Source organism: Mastigoproctus giganteus, chromosome 10 (genome assembly GCF_048544385.1).
Source record: "Mastigoproctus giganteus isolate SK-2022 chromosome 10, ASM4854438v1, whole genome shotgun sequence".
In the NCBI taxonomy this organism is placed as follows: Eukaryota; Metazoa; Arthropoda; class Arachnida; order Uropygi; family Thelyphonidae; genus Mastigoproctus; species Mastigoproctus giganteus.
In genome coordinates this window covers 59,959,952-59,980,611 of record NC_143584.1, presented here as the reverse complement: position 1 = coordinate 59,980,611, position 20,660 = coordinate 59,959,952, and the positions used below count along the sequence as shown (strand labels likewise).

The window sequence follows — 20,660 nt, the reverse complement described above, 5'->3', positions numbered from 1 at the left end:
TTAGTTCATCTGACATCCACTTAGGTCTAAACCTTGAACAATATTTCTTAGTTGGTATGTAAAGCCTAGTAGCTTCCAAGATAAGTTCTTTGAATGCTTCCCATTTTGAATTTGCTGTTGGTAACATCATCAGTTGGTCCCACTGTTTAGAATTTAAATACTGTCTCAGTCTATCGTAGTCGCCTTTACGAAAGCAATAACCCTTCCCTTTACCCCTAATGGTAGTTACCTCTTTGAGTAAATCCCACTTCAGCACACTGTGATCACTGCCACCTAGTGGTTCATTTACCTGCAGATTCTTAATGCATGAAGAATCACTACTGATAATCAAATCAAGAGTATTACTCCCTCTAGTTGCCTCCCGAACATGCTGATGTAGAAAACAATCATCCAATAAATCCACAAAAGCCTTGCTAGTGTGTGAGTGGCCATCCCCCAAATTCCAGTCAATGTCTGGGAAATTAAAATCCCCCATTATAAGACTCTCTGATTTACTGGCCCACTCTATTTCCCTGTACAATTTCTTATTATACTCATCAGAGTCATTAGGCCTATAGCACACTCCTACTCTCAATTTTGATCTCCCAATGCTTATGTCACACCAAACTGACTCAACACTGCACTGTCCAGCGATATCGACTGGCTTCACTTCCTTGGATTTTATGTATTTCTTAACTAATAGCATAACCCCTCCTCCCATCTCTATCCTGTCTATCCCTTCTGTAAACATTGTACTCCCCAAATTCCAGTTCTGCATTCCTTATATCTGTGTGACACCATGTCTCTGAAATCCCCACAATATCTGCCTTTGATGTTTTGAGCAATACCTCAAATTCATCAAATTTATTTACCAAGCTCCTAGCATTGGTGTACACGCAGGTATACATGCACCTGTTTCTATTCTTAGCTACCCTAACACAACCCATGTGTTTACTTGTACCGCAATGACTCCCAGCAGTCTCTGAAATATCCTGCATCTTGTTTTTCAGGCTTCTGCTCATTTCAATAGAAGCAGTGCAAGAATCACTTCCACCTCTGCCAGTGGCTACTGTTAATCTATTAGTCCTTGTATCCCCCCAACTAGCAGTTTTCCGACCCACCTAACACTGCCTCGACAGCATCAGCAAAAATTCTTGCACTCTTTATATTTAAGTGTATCCCATCCCTAGAAGCAATCTCTCCTGTTAACAAGTACAGTCCAGGCTGAAAAAAATTCTACCCCTTGAGCCTTGCACAATCCTTTGCACAATCCCTTGCACAATCCTTGCACAATCCTTTGCCTCCCAATGACTTCCTCCAGGGCCGAATTGATCGACAAGGCTCTCATCATATACTCCCTCCTATCGTGTCTGGGCAGAATTGCAGACACTTTCAAATTCAACCCTAATTCACAAATTTTTTTCAACAGTGACCTGTACTTGTTAAGTAATTCCGCCGGTCTGCTACTCTTAATATCATTAGTGCCAACGTGTACAACTATATCACCTTTTGTGCCCTTAAAAGATGATATCCGCTCTACAACGTCATCAACCTTTGCCCCTGGCAGACATACCCTGGTCCTGTTCCACCTATCCTTATTACAAAGCATGTTTCCCGTTTCCCTGACAATAGAGTCACCAACAACTACTAGTTCCTTTGGGACCAGCGCATTCTGCCTTGGGGGCTGCTGCTGTGTTGCGTGATGACCAAGTGCAAGCTCTGGCATTCATGTGGGCAGCTGAGAGCTTGATGTGCCCCTCACTTTTAATCCTTTGAGGGCATCCACCCTGTCCTTCAAGCTCTCATATAGGCCCATAACAATGCTGAGTTTTCGCCTGATTTCCTTACACTTCTTGCATCGCGCACACACAAAGACATCCCCCATGGCAGTATCATGTCCCGTACTCGACTGCTCCACAAACATCAAGCAAATAGTGCATTTTAATAGGATGTGATTCAAAGGGCAACTGCCTCCCTCAGTTCTCCCCTGAGCCACAGCACTCCCATTAGCTAGAGTCATGATTTCGATTTAATTTCAATAAAATTTCAATTTCAGTACAAAATTAAAACCCTAAACTTATATCCCAACACAGTTATAACGCTATATTTATGTTTCAGTATCAAGTGTTATCTACGAAATCCCTTTATATAACCGTATCAAGTTAAGTATTAATTATTTATTTTTTACTAATTATTTATGTTACGTAACCCAAGTCGTTATATGTATAGTTAAAAGTACAATTTGATTTACAATGAAGTTTAACAAGATTAATTGACAATATTATGTACTATACTATACTATATGAAGCTTATGCTATCTATTATCGCGTAACAATGGCGGCAATTACGAACGGTAAACACATGGATTTGATACCCTTTCCGATACTAAGTAATAAGTACAAAATCTCTATTTAAGTTACTTTAAACTAAGTATCGTAAATTGGAATATAAAGCTACTCTAGAAAATAAGTTAATATGCCAATTTAAGCTAATAAAACAGAAAATAAATAACAAAAAACTTCTCTGTTCCAGGAGCGACAGAAATGTACGTTCGCACAGGCTACTCCTGAGGCTTTAGCCTCAGGCTGCGAGAGATTTAGACAACATACAAGTTAGTGCAAATGCATCACATTAGTACGCATCTAAACTCTGAATTATCAAAAATATGCAAAGGCAACATCGTTTAAGTTATGTTATGTTAAGTCATAGTAGTGTGTATGCGGGGAGCATTGTCGTGGCCACGTTATGTCAAGGATCTGGGTATATTCTTACCACATGTACGCCATATCCAAAGATTTCATTACTTCATACAGCATGTCCCACCCACTTTTTCTTACTATTGAATACACCATGAATTGTCAAAATAATAGAGCAAGCTTATCTGCGAAAAGATCTAAACCTCCCAATGACTTCCTAATTCATTTCACAAATATACGTGGTCTTAATTCCAATCTCAATGATGTCCATTTCCACTTGCAGTCTTCCAAACCCTATATGCTTTTTCTGACTGAATCTCAGTTATCAGTTGATTCAACTACTTCTCATCTCAGTTGCTCAAATTATTCGCTGTGTGATTCCTTTCGCCTCAAAGGTGGTACTTGTGCTTGTTATTTGTTATTTGGTTTTTAGGAGCATTAGCAACTAAGGCCATATTGCTTCGGGAATATGCGGTGGATTTCCCTGACCTTTCCGCATCCTCCGTATTTGGTGGTGACGGGCTCGAACCCCGGTCTAATCAAGAAGCGTGTGCTACGCACTGCTGCTCCTTCCCACCTGGCTACGGAGGCGCCTGGTACTTGTGCATATGTCCGTTCTGATATTCCCTGTCAGAGACTTGGCAATTTGGAATCTCCTCTCTTTGATCTTCTCTGGCTTAAAATCTCTCTACCTCATTGTGTCAAATTCATCTGTTGTCTCTACCGTTCTCCCAACTCCACTAATCACTTGGAGCTCTTTGACTTCCTCTCTTTGCAGCTTGACTTTCTCCAGTCTAACTTTCCTAACAGTGAGGTAATTTTCCTTGGTGATTTTAACGTTCACAACTCCAGCTGGCTTCCATTTTCTAGTCACACCGACCCAGCAGGTCGAGATGCTGAGGCTTTTGCAATTACTAATGGCCTAGCACAGATTGTTCATTTACCTACAAGAATACCGGACAATCCAAATCATACAGCCAATACACTTGATCTTTTTCTCACAAACAACCATTCTAAGTACAAGGTCGAAGTGAGAGGTCCTTTAGGCACTTCAGATCATAACTTGGTGATTGTCTCTTCTCCAATTGAACCTTTATCTCATGGCTATTCCCAACCTCGTATTGTTTGGCATTACAAGAATGCAAAATGGGATGACCTGCGAGACTTCTTTTCTTCTTTTCCTTGGTCTGATTACTGTTTCAAACCTTCTGATGTCAACGTTTGCTCAGATCGTGTCAGTGAAATTATTCTTGCAGGAATGGAATCCTTTATCCCACACTCCACTTTAAAATCTCGTCGTTTATCTAAACCTTGGTTTTCCAATAAATGTGCTAAGGCTGTCCAAGCGAAGAATGTTGCATATCGTAATTGGCGTGTTTCTAATTCTTCAGTTTCATTTTCTGCCTACACCAAAGCTCGCAACAATTGTAAAGCAGTTATTAATCAGTCCAAACTAGAGTTTGAACAGGCTAAGAGTAGAAAACTTGCTTCTTGCCTGACAAGGTAAACTGTACAGTGTTGGGATCCACCACTGACTTGTTTGTTTAGGTTAGGTTATGCTCATTCCCCTTACGTTAGGTTATGCTCTCCCTTTCCCCTCTCTCAATGCTCTGAGATTTAGCAGGCATACTAGTACTTGTCAAAGGATAGTCAACATGGAAAGAGGTTACTTTCCATGCAACAAAGAGTATGCAGACATGCACTTCATATATGGTAAAGCCAAAGGCAGTGCACTCGAGGCTGTACGTTTGTACCAAGAAGCATTTCCCCACTGAAGGCAGTCCAACAGGCACACATTCATCAGGGTGTACATCAATGCCTAAGAGAACATGGATGCTTTGCACATAGAGTACGAGCAGATAGGCCTAGAAGCATGACATCTAATGTTGAGGAAAGAGTGTTAGAAAGAATAGAACAAAATCCAGGAATTTCGACAAGGAGGGTTGCTCTGCAAAAGATGTACTGAGTCATAGCAGTGTGTGGCGAATTGTACATCACCAGTTACTGTACCCCTACCATATCCAGCATTTACAAGGTCTCAGAAATACAGACTACCCTCCCAGAGTGAACTTCTGCCGGTGCATGCAACAACAGTGTGTCCTGAACCAACCCCCAATTTTTAAACAACATTTTATTCACTGACGAAGCTGGGTTTATTCATGAATGGTATTTTTAATTTTCATAACTGTCAAGTTTGGTCCAATGAAAATCCTAATGCAGTTCATGAGTCCCAAGACATCAGCAACGTTTCTCGTTGAATATCTGGCAGGACTACTGGGAGACTGTCTAATTGGACCACACTTTCTGCCAAACAGGCTAATAGGAGATGTGAACCTTCAGTTGCTGCAGAATGTTCTTCTAGACCTCCTTGATGATGATAACTTCCACTTCAGCAACGCCAGAACATGCGGTTTATGCATTATGGTGCACCAGCAAATTTTGCTCGAGTTGTGACTTGGTAACTAACTAGAAGGTATGGTCAATGGTGGAGAGGTAGAGGTGGGCCTGTAATGTGGCCTCCCAGATCACCAGACTTAAGTCCTATGGATTTTTGTATCTGGGGTCATGTAAAAAGCTTAGTGTACACTTCTGACATTAACACAGTTGAGGAATTGCAGCATCGGATTGAAGGAGCCTTTTGGCAAATCAGAAATGACCCAGGAATGCCTGAGAGGATTCACAACTCAATGCAGAGAAGACTACAAAGCTGCGTATGGATGCAAGGACAGTATTTTGAACACCTTTTGTAACATCCTGTAACATGTAACATCTGTAAAATCCTGTGGTGTTGAAACCAAAAATTAAAAATGTATTATCTTATGTTTAATAAAACCACCCTTAGCAAAGGATTGGCAGTTTTTTGCTAAACTAGTGCTCCCATGGCCAGTGGCCAATCTTAACAAAAAATATGCATTATCTTGAAAATGGTTCATTTGCGGCCCAATGTTCATTTGGACTTTTTTGCTTATTTTAGTTTGTACTTTTCACCTTTAAATTATTTACCATCATTTTTGAAACACCCTGTATATTATCCAGCAGTATTTCCAAATTGTCCTACAGCAATCTGGAAATACCGTAGTATTATTATTATTATTATTGTTGCTCTTATATTATTTCTCTCTGATTGGGGGATTCCACTCATGACAGGTACTGCTACCAAGTACACAGGGTGGTTGTAATGTCTGGTGTTACTGTTGGTCGAGGAACTCTCTGACTATCCTACAGGTTTTCAGGATTGCGACTTTCTGGAGTTCCTTGTAGGTGTTCTCTGGGAGACCTATTGCTGCTAGGCTGGTATGTAGGGTCTTTGGCACCATACCAGTGGTTGATTGGGATGGCCGATACTTCTTGCATATGCCACATCTCTTTGACTTTGTGTCTCAGGTTCATGTACTTCCTAATTTTTTCTTCATGGATTTTCTGGACATTGCTAGTGTTGGGCACCGCTATGTCAATCAGGTAGGTAGCCTTTTCCATCTTGTCCACAAGGGTTATGTCCGGTCTGGGGTGCAGTGCTAGAGACCCGAACCCACAGCTTGTGGGTTCGGGTCTCTAGTACTGCCTGGGGTTCATACTTGTAGTATAGTATGTACCATACTTGTAGTATGGTACACTTTCTTTGGTCAACTGGTATTTCCTCGCTAGCTTCTGATGTATTATCCTGGCTATCTGGTCGTGTCTATGAGTGTATTCAGTCTGGGTGATCACCTTGCACCCCGCAGTGTTGTGTTGGATCGTTTCTGAGGCCAAGTGACAAGTGTCATCTGACATTCCGGGCTCCTTTGCAATGTATTTTCTATAGTTTCTGGTGTTGATTACCTGGTCTTGGATGGCCAGCATGAATCCTTCAGTCTCGGGGAAGAGCGTCCCGCTTGTGAGCCATGCGTTGGAAGCAATGTTATCGATGTGATCTTGATGGAGGTCATTGTAGTTCTGCTGTTGAGTGTCTTCTTTGCCCATCTTTCTAACTTTGTTTCTTGTGCTGTCTGGGTGGGTGGGGGTTCCTCGCTTAGGTTGAGTGGGGTGTACCACTTATCTATCTTCCTTATAGCCTGGTGGAGTGGTGCTGTGTTGTTCTCAAAGTAATCCTTCAGGTTAACTATTGCTGTTTTCTGTTGCTCTGTCAGGTCTATCAGGCCCCTTCCTCCCTCTTTCCGAGGTATTGTTAGTCTCTCCACTGCTGACTTTGGGTTGTGTTGGCGACTCTTTGTCATCATTGTCCTTGTCTTTTGCGCAATATCTTCTAGCTCAGTGTTAGTCCAATCTATGACCCCGAATGTGTATGTTAGTACTGGAGCTGCATAGGTGTTATGGCTTTAACTGTGTTCCCTCCGTTCAATTTTGATTTCATCAGTTTTTTGAGTCTCTGATGATATTTTTCAGTCAGGCACTTCTTGATTTCCTTGTGTTCTAACTGCTGAGCCTGCATCATCCCAAGGTATTTGTAGGTCTCTCCTTCTGTCATAGCTTCTATCTCTTTACCAGTCAGCAGCTGGTAGTTTCGGCCAACTAATTTTCCCCTGGTGCAGTGTGTGGGTCTTGCATTTGGCTAGACCAAATTCCATCTTGATGTCCTTGCTGAATTCTTCGGTGATCCGGAGTAGTTGCTGGAGTTGTTTCTCGCTGGCGAGAAACAACTCCAGCAACTACAACTTATTATTATTATTATTAGCTATATGGTGCAAGGAAGCCTTATGCTGCACCATCCAAAAAAAAAAAAAAATTCCCAAGTTACCCTGAGAGAGAGAGAGAGAGAGAGAGAGAGAGAGAGTCAAAAGTAAAAAAGAATCACCAAGAAAGAGAAGAATGATGATATCCAGCTCAGGACCTGTGTATGCCAAGACCATACTCACTATATGTGAGCCCCTGGGGTTATGGAAACTTTGCTGCAGTCTTCCTGCGAGAAGTGTTGAATGAACTCCTCACAGTGTCTGTACCATGAAAAAGTTGTTCCCAGAGAGAGTAAGTTTTTAACATCATTTCTTGATCCACCTTTGCAGTACATTTTGGAAAACAAAATCTCTGATCAAGTCATTTGATCAGATTCACAAAGCACTTCACAACAATGAGTCTGACCAACTCATTTTTGTGAACTATTGTAGTTCACATATACAGTCAGGCCTTGGGTAACACGATAACTGTGTTCCTAGAAACCCTCATGCAATGCAAAATCATGCAATATAAATAACAGGCCTTGTGGGAAAAATAAGGTTCGGTGGCGACCAACCAAGATTGAACAAGCATTTGTAACCAAAACATTACCAAACATAATAAATAATCGTAATAAAATACTTATGTACGTATTTTATTACGATTATTACATAATAAAATATTGCTAATGCTTTTGCTTCTATTGTAAGCAGACTAGTTCTTTGTTTGATCTTCTATCCAAACAGATGACAGATATTCCTTCTTTATGTCTTGATCTAATGGATTTTGTTACACTGAGTTGTTCCTGCATTGAAAGTTACTTTTATTGGATGAACTCCAGAGTAGTGTACTCCTCTGGGTACTTCGATGAAACTGAGGAAGATGGCAGTGATTGACACATGAAGACACCTCCAACTCAGTGCTGTGATTGACAGGTGGATGTCACACGAGAGTTGTTTGAGATTTTAGCAGTACAGGCACTCCCTGGCTTATGTGATACTCGACTTACGGAAATTCGACTTTACCTAACTTTTTTGCCAGCAAGTGCAAACTTAAAAAAATCATGGAAACATATTTTTCCGTAGGAATAAATGGAGGTATCGTGAAAATATCGCAATGATATTAAGAGTAGGAGACCGGCGGAATTACTTAGCAAGTACAGGTCACTGCTGAAAAAAAGCCGTGAATTAGGGTTGAACTTGAAAGTGTCTGCAATTCTGCCCAGACACGATAGGAGGGAGTATATGATGAGAGCCTTGTCGATCAATTCGGCCCTGGAGGGATTGTGCAAGGCTCAAGGGGTAGAATTTTTTTCAGCCTGGACTGTACTTGTTAACAGGAGAGATTGCTTCTACAGGGATGGGATACACTTAAATAGAAAGGGTGCAAGAATTTTTGCTGATGCTGTCGAGGCAGTGTTAGGTGGGTCGGAAAACTGCTAGTTGGGGGGGATACAAGGACTAATAGATTAACAGTAGCCACTGGCAGAGGTGGAAGTGATTCTTGCACTGCTTCTATTGATATGAGCAGAAGTCTGAAAAACAAGATGCAGGATATTTCAGAGACTGCTGGTAGTCATTGCGGTACAAGTAAACACATGGGTTGCGTTAGGGTAGCTAAGAATAGAAACAGGTGCATGTATACCTGCGTGTACACCAATGCTAGGAGTTTGGTAAATAAATTTGATGAATTTGAGGTATTGCTCAAAACATCAAAGGCAGATATTGTTGGGATATCAGAGACGTGGTGTCACACAGATATAAGTAATGCGGAACTGGAATTTGGGGAATACAATGTGTATAGAAAGGATAGACAGGACAGGAGGGGAGGAGGGGTTATGCTATTAATTAAGAAACACATAAAGTCCAAGGAAGTGAAGCCAGTTGACATCGATGGACAGGGCAGTGCCGAATCAGTTTGGTGTGACATAAGCATAGGGAAATCAAAATTGAGAGTAGGAGTGTGCTATAGGCCTAATGACTCTGATGAGTATAATAAGATATTGTACAGGGAAATAGAGTGGGCCAGTAAATCAGAGAGTCTTATAATGGGGGATTTTAATTTCCCAGATATTGACTGGAATTTGTGGGTTGGTCACTCGCACACTAGCAAGGCTTTTGTGGATTTATTGGATGATTGTTTTCTACATCAGCATGTTCGTGAGGCAACAAGAGGGAGCAATACTCTTGATCTGATTATCAGTAGTGACTCTTCGTGCATTAAGAACCTGCAGATAAATGAACCACTAGGTGGCAGTGATCACAGTGTGTTGAAGTGGGATTTACTCAAGGAGGTAACTACCATCAGAGGTAAAGGGAAGGGTTTTTGTTTTCGTAAAGGCGACTATGATGGTCTGAGACAGTATTTAAATTCTGTACAGTGGGACCAACTGATGATGTTACCAACAGCAAACTCAAAATGGGAAGCATTCAAGGAACTAATCTTGGAGGCTACCAGGCTTTACATACCAACTAAGAAATATTGTTCAAGGTTTAGGCCTAAATGGTTGTCAGATGAACTAATGAGACATGTGGCAGAGAAGAAAAATGCATGGGATACATATAAATTAATGGGTGACATGGAAGCCTATGATAGATATAAGTTGGTCTGTAACCAAGTCACAAAGGAGATTAGGCAGGCAAAGGCAGACTACGAAAAATCCTTGGCAAAGGATGCAAAGAAAAACAGAAAAGAGTTCTTTACATACTTGAACTCGAGAAGGAAAGGGATGAATCAGATTGGTCCACTGGATATTGATGGTTCAACAGTTGAGGATCCTGCTCAGGTGGCTAACAATCTAAACGAGTATTTTGCATCTACATTCACGCATGAGGAGTTATTCAGGAAGGAGAATGATGTAGGTAAAGTAAACATTGGCAGTGAGCTGGATGATTTTGTAATAACTGAGAGGAAAGTGGAGGAGAGATTGTTGAGGATAAACATAAAAAAGGCACCTGGGGTGGATGGGATCTATCCAGTTATATTAAAGGAGGCAGCAAAGGAAGTATGCAAACCCCTAGCCATAATTATGAGAGCTTCTTTGGACTCAGGGGAGGTACCCATAGACTGGAGATGTGCAAATGTAACCCCAATTCACAAAGATGGATCAAAGGCTGACACAAGTAATTATAGACCTGTTAGTTTAACTTCTGTTCCAGGTAAATTAATGGAGGCACTGGTTAAAGAAGCACTGCAGGATCATCTAGACAAGAATTCAGTTATAGCTCAGACGCAGCATGGTTTTGTTAAGGGCAGGTCTTGCCTGACCAATTTGATTGGATACTATGATGTAGTCACAAAAGAACTGGATGCAGGGAATAACTTTGATATTATATATTTGGATCTTAGAAAGGCTTTTGATACTGTTGCACATGGAAGACTGCTGCACAAATTGGAGCAGTGTGGCATTGGAGGCAAATTGCTACTATGGATAAGGGGATGGTTGAGTGGCAGAAGACAGAGAGTGGTAATCAATGGACACTGCTCAACGTGGACTAATGTTATTAGTGGAGTTCCTCAAGGTTCCGTGTTGGGTCCGTTGTTGTTTTCGGTGTTTATGAATGATATTGATGATGGGATATCAAGTTTAATGTCCAAGTTTGCAGATGATACAAAGGTTGGCAGGGTCGTTAAGGACACTACTGACGCTATGCTGCTGCAACAGGATCTGGAAAGGTTGAACAGATGGGCTGAGAGGTGGCAAATGAAGTTTAACATTGACAAATGTAAAGTACTACATATGGGAAACAGTAACCCCAGAGCAACGTATCAACTCTGCGGTACTGCACTGACAGTGGTGGAGAATGAAAAGGACCTGGGGGTAATTGTGCAGGGAGATATGAAGTTCTCTGAGCAGTGCAGACGAGCTGCAAGAGTAGCTCATGGTGTCTTGTCAATGATATACAGGAATTTTTCTAGCAGGGATAAGGAGGTGATTATTCCCTTGTATAAGGCAATGGTTAGGCCACATCTTGAGTACTGTATACAGGTCTGGAGGCCTCATTTCAAGAAGGATGTAGAGCTGCTGGAACGGGTACAGAGAAGGGCAACAAGATTAGTAAATGGAACAAAGGGTTGCTCTTACGAAGAAAGGCTTAAGTTTTGCAAATTACAGAGTCTGGAGACTAGGCACCGGCGAGGTGATCTGATAGAGGTGTATAAGGCCTTGAATGGTTTGAGCATGCTCAATGCCAATGGGATTCTTCATCTTTCTCAGAATAATCACCTCAGAGGGCATAAATTCAAATTGAGGAAGGACGGATGTCGGATAGATGTGCGGAAATTTGCCTTTGGCCAGCGGGTGGTTGGTTGGTGGAACCGACTTCCATCACTTGTTGTTGAAGTTGATAGCCTAAACAAATTTAAAGCTCAACTGGACAGGTATTTCGAACGAACGGAGGGGTGAAATGGGAGTGGGTTTTTTTTTTTTTTTTGGCTGATGCTGAATAAGCTTGCTTTCTTGCATCGTATGCCTCTACTAATGCTAATGCTAATGTTGAACCCAGTAACACTTTTTTTTTTTTTTTGGCAATTTGTTCCAAGACCTTGGAAGTTGAAATTTTCGCTATATAACTAAGCTATTTATCTCTCTAAAAGGTCATTTTTATAATGAAAATTGCACTACACTTTCATCATTATGATATATTCCATTATAAGAATCAATTTTAAACACCTTTGTGATATTTTTCTAAAACACATTTCTGGAGTTCATTACCATAAAACAATAAAAACAATTTGCACTTTCCAGTTTATTGGCTTTATCTGTTAGTGCAATCTATTATAAATGGGTAGTAAACTCAATCTTATTGCATTTGCGATAATAGCGATAACTGGAATTCTGTGAGTTTTTACATTACGGTATTATAGTGAAATTAGTTCCCCTTCACTGAAATCTTCAATCATATAAAAAACATAAATTTTCAGAATCTTCTCTACATTCTGATTTACTTATTACAATGGTGAAGGGAAAGGGAAATGAAACAAAATTGATTTAGAAATGAAGATGATTAATTAAGAAGAATAAAGCAGGACAAAGTGTGTCATCTATTGCACAGAATTAGGTCTCACTGCTTCAACAGCGAGTACTATTTTAAGGGACAGTTTGAATATAAAAGAACATGTTAAATAATCAACACATTTAAGATCAACAGTGATCACAAAACAGCGTTCAGGTGCTATATCGAAGATGGAAAAGCTATTAATAATATGGATGTAAAATCAGATTCAGAAACAAGTGTCTCCAAGTCCAATGGCCATTCAGGCAAAAGCAAGAAGTATTTATGAAGATATTAAGAATAAGTACGGCAAACCCCAAGCCAAGTTTGTGGCATGCTTGTCAGCTGAAGAGCTAATTCTGGTAACGATGCTCAAAAGGTAAAACTTGCTGACGTTATGCCTGTCTCCTCTCTCTCTTTTTGTAATTTTGTACACTTTTGTAATTTTTCCTGTGCACGAGATAAAAAAATTGAATAAATAATTCTATTTACATGTTCGTCAGACATTTCTTTTTTGCTTCAATCAAATTCAGCGCGCATAGTTGTGAGTGCTGCATAATCATTTAGGGAAATTCCGACTTACGTAGAGTTCCGTGGAACGCAGTCTTTAAGTAAGTCAGGGAGTGGCTGTATATGTGAAATTATCATTTTATTGTTCTCAGCATTGTTTGGAGGTGTGTGGTTTGGTGCCATCTTGTTATTACTATTGTGCAGCGTTGTTCTTGTAAGTCTCTTTTTCTCGGATTGATGAGAGTAAGTTTGGCAAAAAGAAGTATGAAAGAGGTAAAAGAGTGAATGAGCATTGGGTGTTTGGTTAGGCTGAAAGAGGCAGTTCACAGTATTTTTTCATGGTTGTAGAAAATAGGAGTAAAGACGTCCTCCTGGACATAATAAAGACTTCCATACTGCCCGTTACTGTAGTGTTCCAGACTTTTGGAAGTCTTATGATTGTCTGGGCGATGAAGATTTTAAGCATATAGCGGTAAACCACTCTCTTTATTTCACCGACCCTGAAAATGGTGCTAACACCAACAGTATCGAGGGAACGTGGAGTGCTGTTAAAAGGCAACTGCTATCGAGGACTGTAGATGGTCAGTTTGACTCCTACTTTGCAGAATATATGTGGCAGCATAGGCACTCAGCTAGCGAGAATCTCACTATGGAGTTTCTGAATGCTGTTCGCAGTGTATACCCGCCTTCAAAAAAGGACTGACAAGGTGAGTTTTATTTGTTTTTGTTTGGTTTTTTGAGAATAAAGGTTAGGTTTCATTTAGTTTTTAGTTAAAAAAAGATTAGGTTTTTACGCAACTTTTGGAGGGATTCAAGCAAAAAACTGGTTGTTGGCTGCGGCCAGGACTCATGAGATGATTTTTATTTGTGTGGGTTGGGTTATATTACAGTAGTAATTCAGGATGGTTGAAGCAAAGGAAGCGATTTTATCACTGGAGTAAGGAGGAGTTATCAGATTTTGGAGTTTTATGAAAAAGCATTTTTTTGCACATTCTGAGAATGTACAAAGAGTAATTTCATTATAAATGCACATGGAATCATTTGGTAATGTTGTGTTGCAAAAGCAGTAGTTTTGGGCAGGAGCTATGAATATTTTATTTTGAAATGTATTTTTGTAGACATTTTATGGATTAAAGAAAGAGCTGTTTTTTTTTTGTTAGTGCATGTGGTCTTAAATTTTTGTGTAGAAACACAAAAATTGTTTTGTGTTTCTGTTAATTTTTTTGAATTTTCAGCTATGACGTAATATGTCATGTGACATCCTCATGTGATGTCAAGGAGAAGGTGAATGCAGTGAGTGGGCAGAGTCACAGCTTGTCAATCACTGCTTTCCCACTGTTTTGCTTGCTGCCATGTTGGAGGGGGTACACTGTTCTGGAATTTTACTCTTTTATTTCCTGTGCATTCTTTCTAGTTGTTCTCGGCGATGCCTCATTTAGGCCTGTAGCACGTACAATATCACTTGTCCTTTCATTTCGCTCAAAGTGTTTCACAATTTTGTATTTTTCCTCAATTGTCGAGAAAAGCAATATCAATATGGCTTTTCATTTTCTCTCTGAATCTGTAGATCTTCAAGAGGATGCTTCCTTTTCACACTTTTTCCAAGTATTTTACTCATTTTTAGGGAATAAAGCACAATTAGAGTATAAAAAGAACAAAAATGAGGAGGCACTCTTGACAAAGAGTGCCTCCTCACACATAAACAAAGCTGCGTGCATGTAGCAACTGAATAAACAAAACCCGTAAAGGCAGGAACATGCTATTATCACCAAATGCTAACTCACATTTTACTAAAGCACATTTCTGAAGGTCACTACCATAAAACAATAAAAACAATTTCCAATTCCATTCCTGCTAGTGGAATCTGTTATGAACAGGTAGTAAACTCGATCTAATTGCATTTGCAATAATACTGATAGCTGGAATTCTGTGAGTTTTTACGTTATTATGGTGAAATGTGTTTTCCCTTCACTGAAATTTTCAATCATGTAAAAAACAAAAAATACATTTTCAGAATCTTCTCTTCATTCCCGATGTGTTACATTCAGTCGGGGTGATTCCCGTGTTCGATTGCCATTTCTTGTAAACACAAAGGCGAATTGTGCATAAGCTAATTCAGTTCATGTTATATACAGCATCGTTCCCCTATTTATAAATCATGTATGATTGAATTTGTGTAGTGTATACACATGTTATACGAGGACTGACTGTATTTGTATACTGGGACCACTGACAGTTTCTTTAAACATTACATTCAGTATTTAATAATGAAACTCATTGGCAGTTTCTGAAGAAAATACAAGTAGATCAGGTCCACATGCAGTAGTTCTTATAACATGGCAGCCTTGAATACAAAATGCTCATTTTATTTTTACTGGCATAGCCTTGTACTTTACATTAACAAAAATTGCAGTTATTTGTGATTTATTGTTCGTGCCAAACCAAGGGAATTGCATAAAGCATAGATTTTTGATGAAATTTTGACTGACTTTCTTTTTCCTTAACTGTTTGATACATGTAGCAAACTCTGTATGGAGCCCATGTTTACTCATTTAATTTCAATTACCTTAATTGCTAATTTGCATCCCAAAATGTACAGAGTAGTCTTTAATAAATTCTGCAGTTTTTTATTCTACAACAAAGCTACTGTGGACATTTTTTTACAACAAATTTGAAAAATCTGTCTGATTTATCTATCCAGTCTGTTGTTATCATATTCCACTAAAAAACTTTCAAATGCAAAAATAAACATAGTTTTACTTATATTTTTCTAAATAAACTAAAACAGAGCAACAAATGACTTCACAGCAGCCTGCATTCTTCTTCAACACTAACATTTAGAAGGTTGTCACACAGCCATACTTGAAAAATAGTAAGAACAGTGGTTGAAAATAATAAAAACAAATCAGTTTTTTCCAAAAATTGATTCATCTTGTTTATATTTTATTCAAAAACATAAAATAATATGGTATTTTGCAAAAATTCTGCATGAAAATCATTATTATTAACAATAATAATAAATAATAATAATGATGATTTTTTGCAAAATAAAATTGTGTCAGTTTTACTGGATACACCCAGTTTACTAAAGGATCATTTAGTAATTAGTCTGTATCATTTAGTAATTAGTTTGCATTGTGTTTTGATCTTTAATTAATATATCAAAGAAATATAAATGTTTTGTTTTGTTTAAAGTGATTTTTGTTTTGTTTGTTTTTTATAGTGGGTGGCCATCTATCTAAAGTAGATATCAATAAGGTTGTACAGATTTATCAGATAGTAAATAAATTTCTTTCAGGATTTATTGAGCATGTAAGTAATAAGTTTAATATATACCAGTTATTTTCATATCTGCTTAATTTTTTTTTATTTTTATATTATATTATAGTCAGGGCCTAACTTTGAGGATATTTAGGCAAAAATTTTTTGGGGCCCCTGTAAAAATGTTTATTATAAAATGCCTTTAATAGTAAAAAAATAGAACGTAAGACCCCTCGGAAAATTAGAATTACACAATAAATATATATAAAAATGTAAAGCAAATAAATCTGCTTATAAAGTTGATTCCAGTTATTTGGGACACATTGGGACTAGTGCATTTTGGTCCGTTTAAGCAGCTGCCCCAATTATGCTAAGTTTTACATAAATAGTTAAAAATACAGCTTTACGATTGATTTTCTGTACAATCAAATCATGTTACAATGGACTCACCATAGTAGAGTAGCGTTAAATGTACGATATTGACTGAGGAAATATAGTTATAGAATAGATGTGCAGAAATTTCCCTTTAGCCAGCAGATAGTTGATTGGTGGAACAGGCTTCCATCTTTTGTTGTGGAAGCTATAATAGCCTAAACAAATTTAAGGCTGAGCATTCAGGCATTTGGAACGAATGGAGGAGTGAAATGGGAGTGGGTTTTTTTTTTTTTTTTTTTTTTTGGCTGATGCTGCATAAGATTGCTTTCTTGCATCGTACGCCTCTACTAATGCTAATACAGTCGTAAGTCGACTTACGACCGACTTCTGTTCTGACTGACACAGGTCGTAAGTCGATTTGGTTGTATGTCGGCCATATATTTATTAATAGTATTTTTAACCTTTCTAATCTTTTTATCATCTTTACAATTTATTTTTATAATCTTTTAAATTTTTATCATCTTTTATTTTTCATTTTAAATACAGTAATACCACGAAGTTACACGATAGGTGGGTCCGACGAAAATCGCTTAAGTCGAATTCCCCTAAGTCGGAGTACAACTTTACATATATATACATATAAATTTTGTTTAATTGGAACCAAGGACTCACAAAAACACTAGTTTAGAAGAAAAATATTTAATAAAATTGCAGTTCTTTATACATATTAATACAAAATATGTATTAAAAAAATAAATGAGTTACGTAAAAAAGTTATTTCGATGTCGATGGCTTCATAAAATCTAACAAATTCGTCTGACGACACGGCGCTTTCTTTTTTTCGCGCCGAATTTCTTCGTAGCATGCTAATAATTTTTTTATTCCTTGCTTTGTAGCTATAACGCGTTCTTCGTTGGAGTCTGTTTTCTAAAATTTTTAAGCCCTTTTCAATTGAACTTGAGACCTTCTGTCAAGCTTGCAATTGTCATGTGCTTTTCTGGTGGAACTGGGTCTGAAGTGTCGGATACTTCAGTGACATTTTGCTCACGCATCTCTATGAGCTCATTCATTGTCAGCTCCTGACTATGTGAATCCAACAGCGCGTTGACATCATCACCATTGACTTCCAAATCTAATTGCCTGGCAAGATTAACAACTTCATCTATCACATGAGCGACATGATCAGTGTTTTCGTCTCGTTTTTGAAAAAAAAAATGGACAAAGTTTCTTCCAGACACCATTCAATGTTTTTTTGTGAATTTCATCCCAAGATTCTTCAATGATTCTTACGGCATCTAAAACATTGAATTGTTTCCAAAAGTCTTTAACAGATATCTCACTATTTTGTCTCATAGCTTCATTCAGACGTGCAAACGAACGCCTCGGGTAGTAAGCCTTGAATGTTTTGATAACTCCTTGGTCCATCGGTTGAAGCAAGCTGGTTGTGTTTGGAGACAAAAACACAACTTTCACACATAGATCGAAATTAATTAGGGTGGCAGGAGGGTGACCAGGTGCACTGTCAATAAGAAACATCACTTTAAATGGAATCTGTTTAGACTTGCAATAATGTTCGACTTCGGGTATGAAGGGGTGACCAAACCAGTCCTCAAAAAAACGGAAGCTGTCACCCAAGCTTTATGATTTGACTTCCAAATCACTGGTAAGCTAATTTTAGATATACACCAAACGAAAAAATCAAGAACCACGTAACTCTGAGTTCGCGTAAATCGGGGTATTACTGTACAGTAATGTTTTTATCTTTTACTTAGTGATACTGTACATGCCTTCGTTCCTACGCCTAAGCTATCTCTCTCTATGAGGTTAAATTCAAACGTTCTTTACATTTTAATTGGTTTATTATTTATATTGTTTATAAAAATACAAAACTACAATCTATAATTATATTGTACATAATATGAAAAATAATACTGTATATAATGTACTGTAAACACAAAAATACAATCTAAAATTAATGTAAAAATTAATACAAATGAAATTTACAAAATCAATTTTTAATCTTTGCTTGTGCTGGGTTGTGGATTGTCAGGGTCATGTTCTCGGGTTGAGGTAGGAGATGTTTTCTTGATGAGGAACATGCTGAGCTTTGTTTGAACAGTTTGTTTCTTTTTTTCTTCATATATCTCACGATAGCAACGCACAGCATCTTGAATGATACAACCTTTGTAAATCGTTTGACATTAGGGTCCATTGCTTCAAAACTGGCAAGAGCTTTATTTAGTTGTGAAAAAGAATCTGATAAACCCTTTGCAGTGAATTTCTTTTCTGGCTCCTCTTCTACTTTCTCTTCTTCCTCTCTCGTTTTTTCTTGTGCCACTCTCTGTGTTTCCAATTCAGTCAACTCTTCATCCGAAAGTTCTTTTGTCTCACAATCCAGCAACTCCTCTACATCTTCTATTTCACATTCTAATTTAAGATTTTTTGCAAGTTTAACTATATTTTTTCTGTAATCACTTCCAGCTCCTCTCCTTTTTCAGATCCTTCAAATGTAGTATTCGCATAACATTTTAGACACTCTTTCCAAATTCCCAACATACAATTCTTTGTTAAACATTCCCATGCAGTTGAAATAATCTTGATACACTGAAGAATGTTGTACTGCTTCCAAAAGTCTCGCAAAGATAAATCAGCATCAGAATCTATCGCTTCGATGGCTTGTGTGAATGTCGTTCTGAGATAGTGAGCCTTGAATGCTGAAATAGCACCCTGATCCATGGGTTGAATAAGAGCAGTTGTGTTAGGTGGCATAAAAACCACTATAACATCATGATGAAGGTTGACCAGATGAGGAGGGGGGGTGGCCAGGGGCATTGTCCATAACCAATAAGATCTTGAAAGGGATACCTCTCTCCGCACAATATTCATGAGCCTGGGGAATGAAGCAGTTTATGAACTAGTCTTCGAACAGTGCTCGAGTCATCCAAACTTTAGGGTTTGAACGGTAGTAAACGGTAGTAAAAGCAGTGTGTGTGCTTGTTGATGTGCTTAAATGCACGAGGGTTTTCTGAATGATAAATGAGAAAAGGCTTCAGCTTAAAATCCGCAGCATTCCCACCAAGCAACAAAGTTAACCGATCCTTAAAATCTTTGAATCCTGGCATCCTTTTTGCTTCTTGGTGTATGTACGTACGATTAGGCATGCATTTCCATTGCAAGCCGGGTTTCATCTACGTTGAATATTTGTTCCCGGTAGATAACCTTCTTCTTTGATTAAAGAGTCGAAACTATCAACGAATTTTTTGGCTCCATCTTCATCTGCACTTCCTGCTTCTCCTGTGACATGTACATTACGCAAAGCAAATCTTTTTTTAAAATGCTTAAGCCACCCAGTACTAGCCTGAAAATCTTCTGCGTAATCGTCTTTGGTGCGTGATTTTAAACTCTGACACAAACTTCTAGCTTTCGCTTGCACTGTGTGAAGGCTCATGGGTGTATTTTTTTGTATTAAATCTTCCATCCACATAAACAACAATTTCTCCATTACTGTGTGTCCCTGTCGTTGTTTGGTTAAAATTGTAGACTTAATAGGTGCAGAACCTTTCACAGCTTCCCAAATTCTTTCTTTGTCCTTGCCGACCGGGCTAGCCGAGTGGGTAAAGTACCTGCCCGGCAACCCAAAGGTCGCGGGTTCGATTCCCGCCTCGGGCTTGGATCAAAGTACTGCAAAAACCTTGGGAGGTGCAATATGGCCCCAGAAGCCGATGCGCCAACAACTACCAAATCAATCAATCAATCAATCTTTGTCCTTATCGTCGATACCATGGAATGTGATAACTTCAAGTCACGTGCTGTCGTATTCACTTTCTTTCCGCCTTCATACTTCTGGATAACTTTCATTTTACACTCTAAATCAATAGTTTTCCTTGACTTCTTAGCTGGCGTATATGTAGATGAAGGCATTTTCCTTTTACTAAACATTTTATGGATATTTTAGTAGAATTTTAATTAATACACCAAACACAACAGATGCTTGAAAACAACTGAGTGTATGTGAGGAGAGTGACTGAGTGTATTTGCCTAGTGGTGTCCTCAGGTCTCCCGTCATCGATGTGCCTCCTCATCTGGGTTATGGGTGTCCTCAGTAGTGACTTCCTGATTTATTATTAATTTATTCATTTATTTATTATTTATTTTATTTATTTTTTTTTGTGGTCGTAAGTCGACGACCAAGTGT

The 20,660-nt window shown here is 38.6% G+C and overlaps 1 protein-coding gene across 1 annotated transcript in view; it reads left to right on the top strand.

Moving 5' to 3' along the window:
* The window catches only part of LOC150079049 (meckelin), an 860,544-nt gene that overhangs the window by 805,271 nt on the left and 34,613 nt on the right, over positions 1-20,660 (top strand). Inside the window, exon 26 of the mRNA XM_090382499.1 lies at positions 16,053-16,141. Coding sequence (XP_090238625.1) covers positions 16,053-16,141 — 89 coding nt within the window. The remainder of the gene's footprint in view (positions 1-16,052; positions 16,142-20,660) is intronic.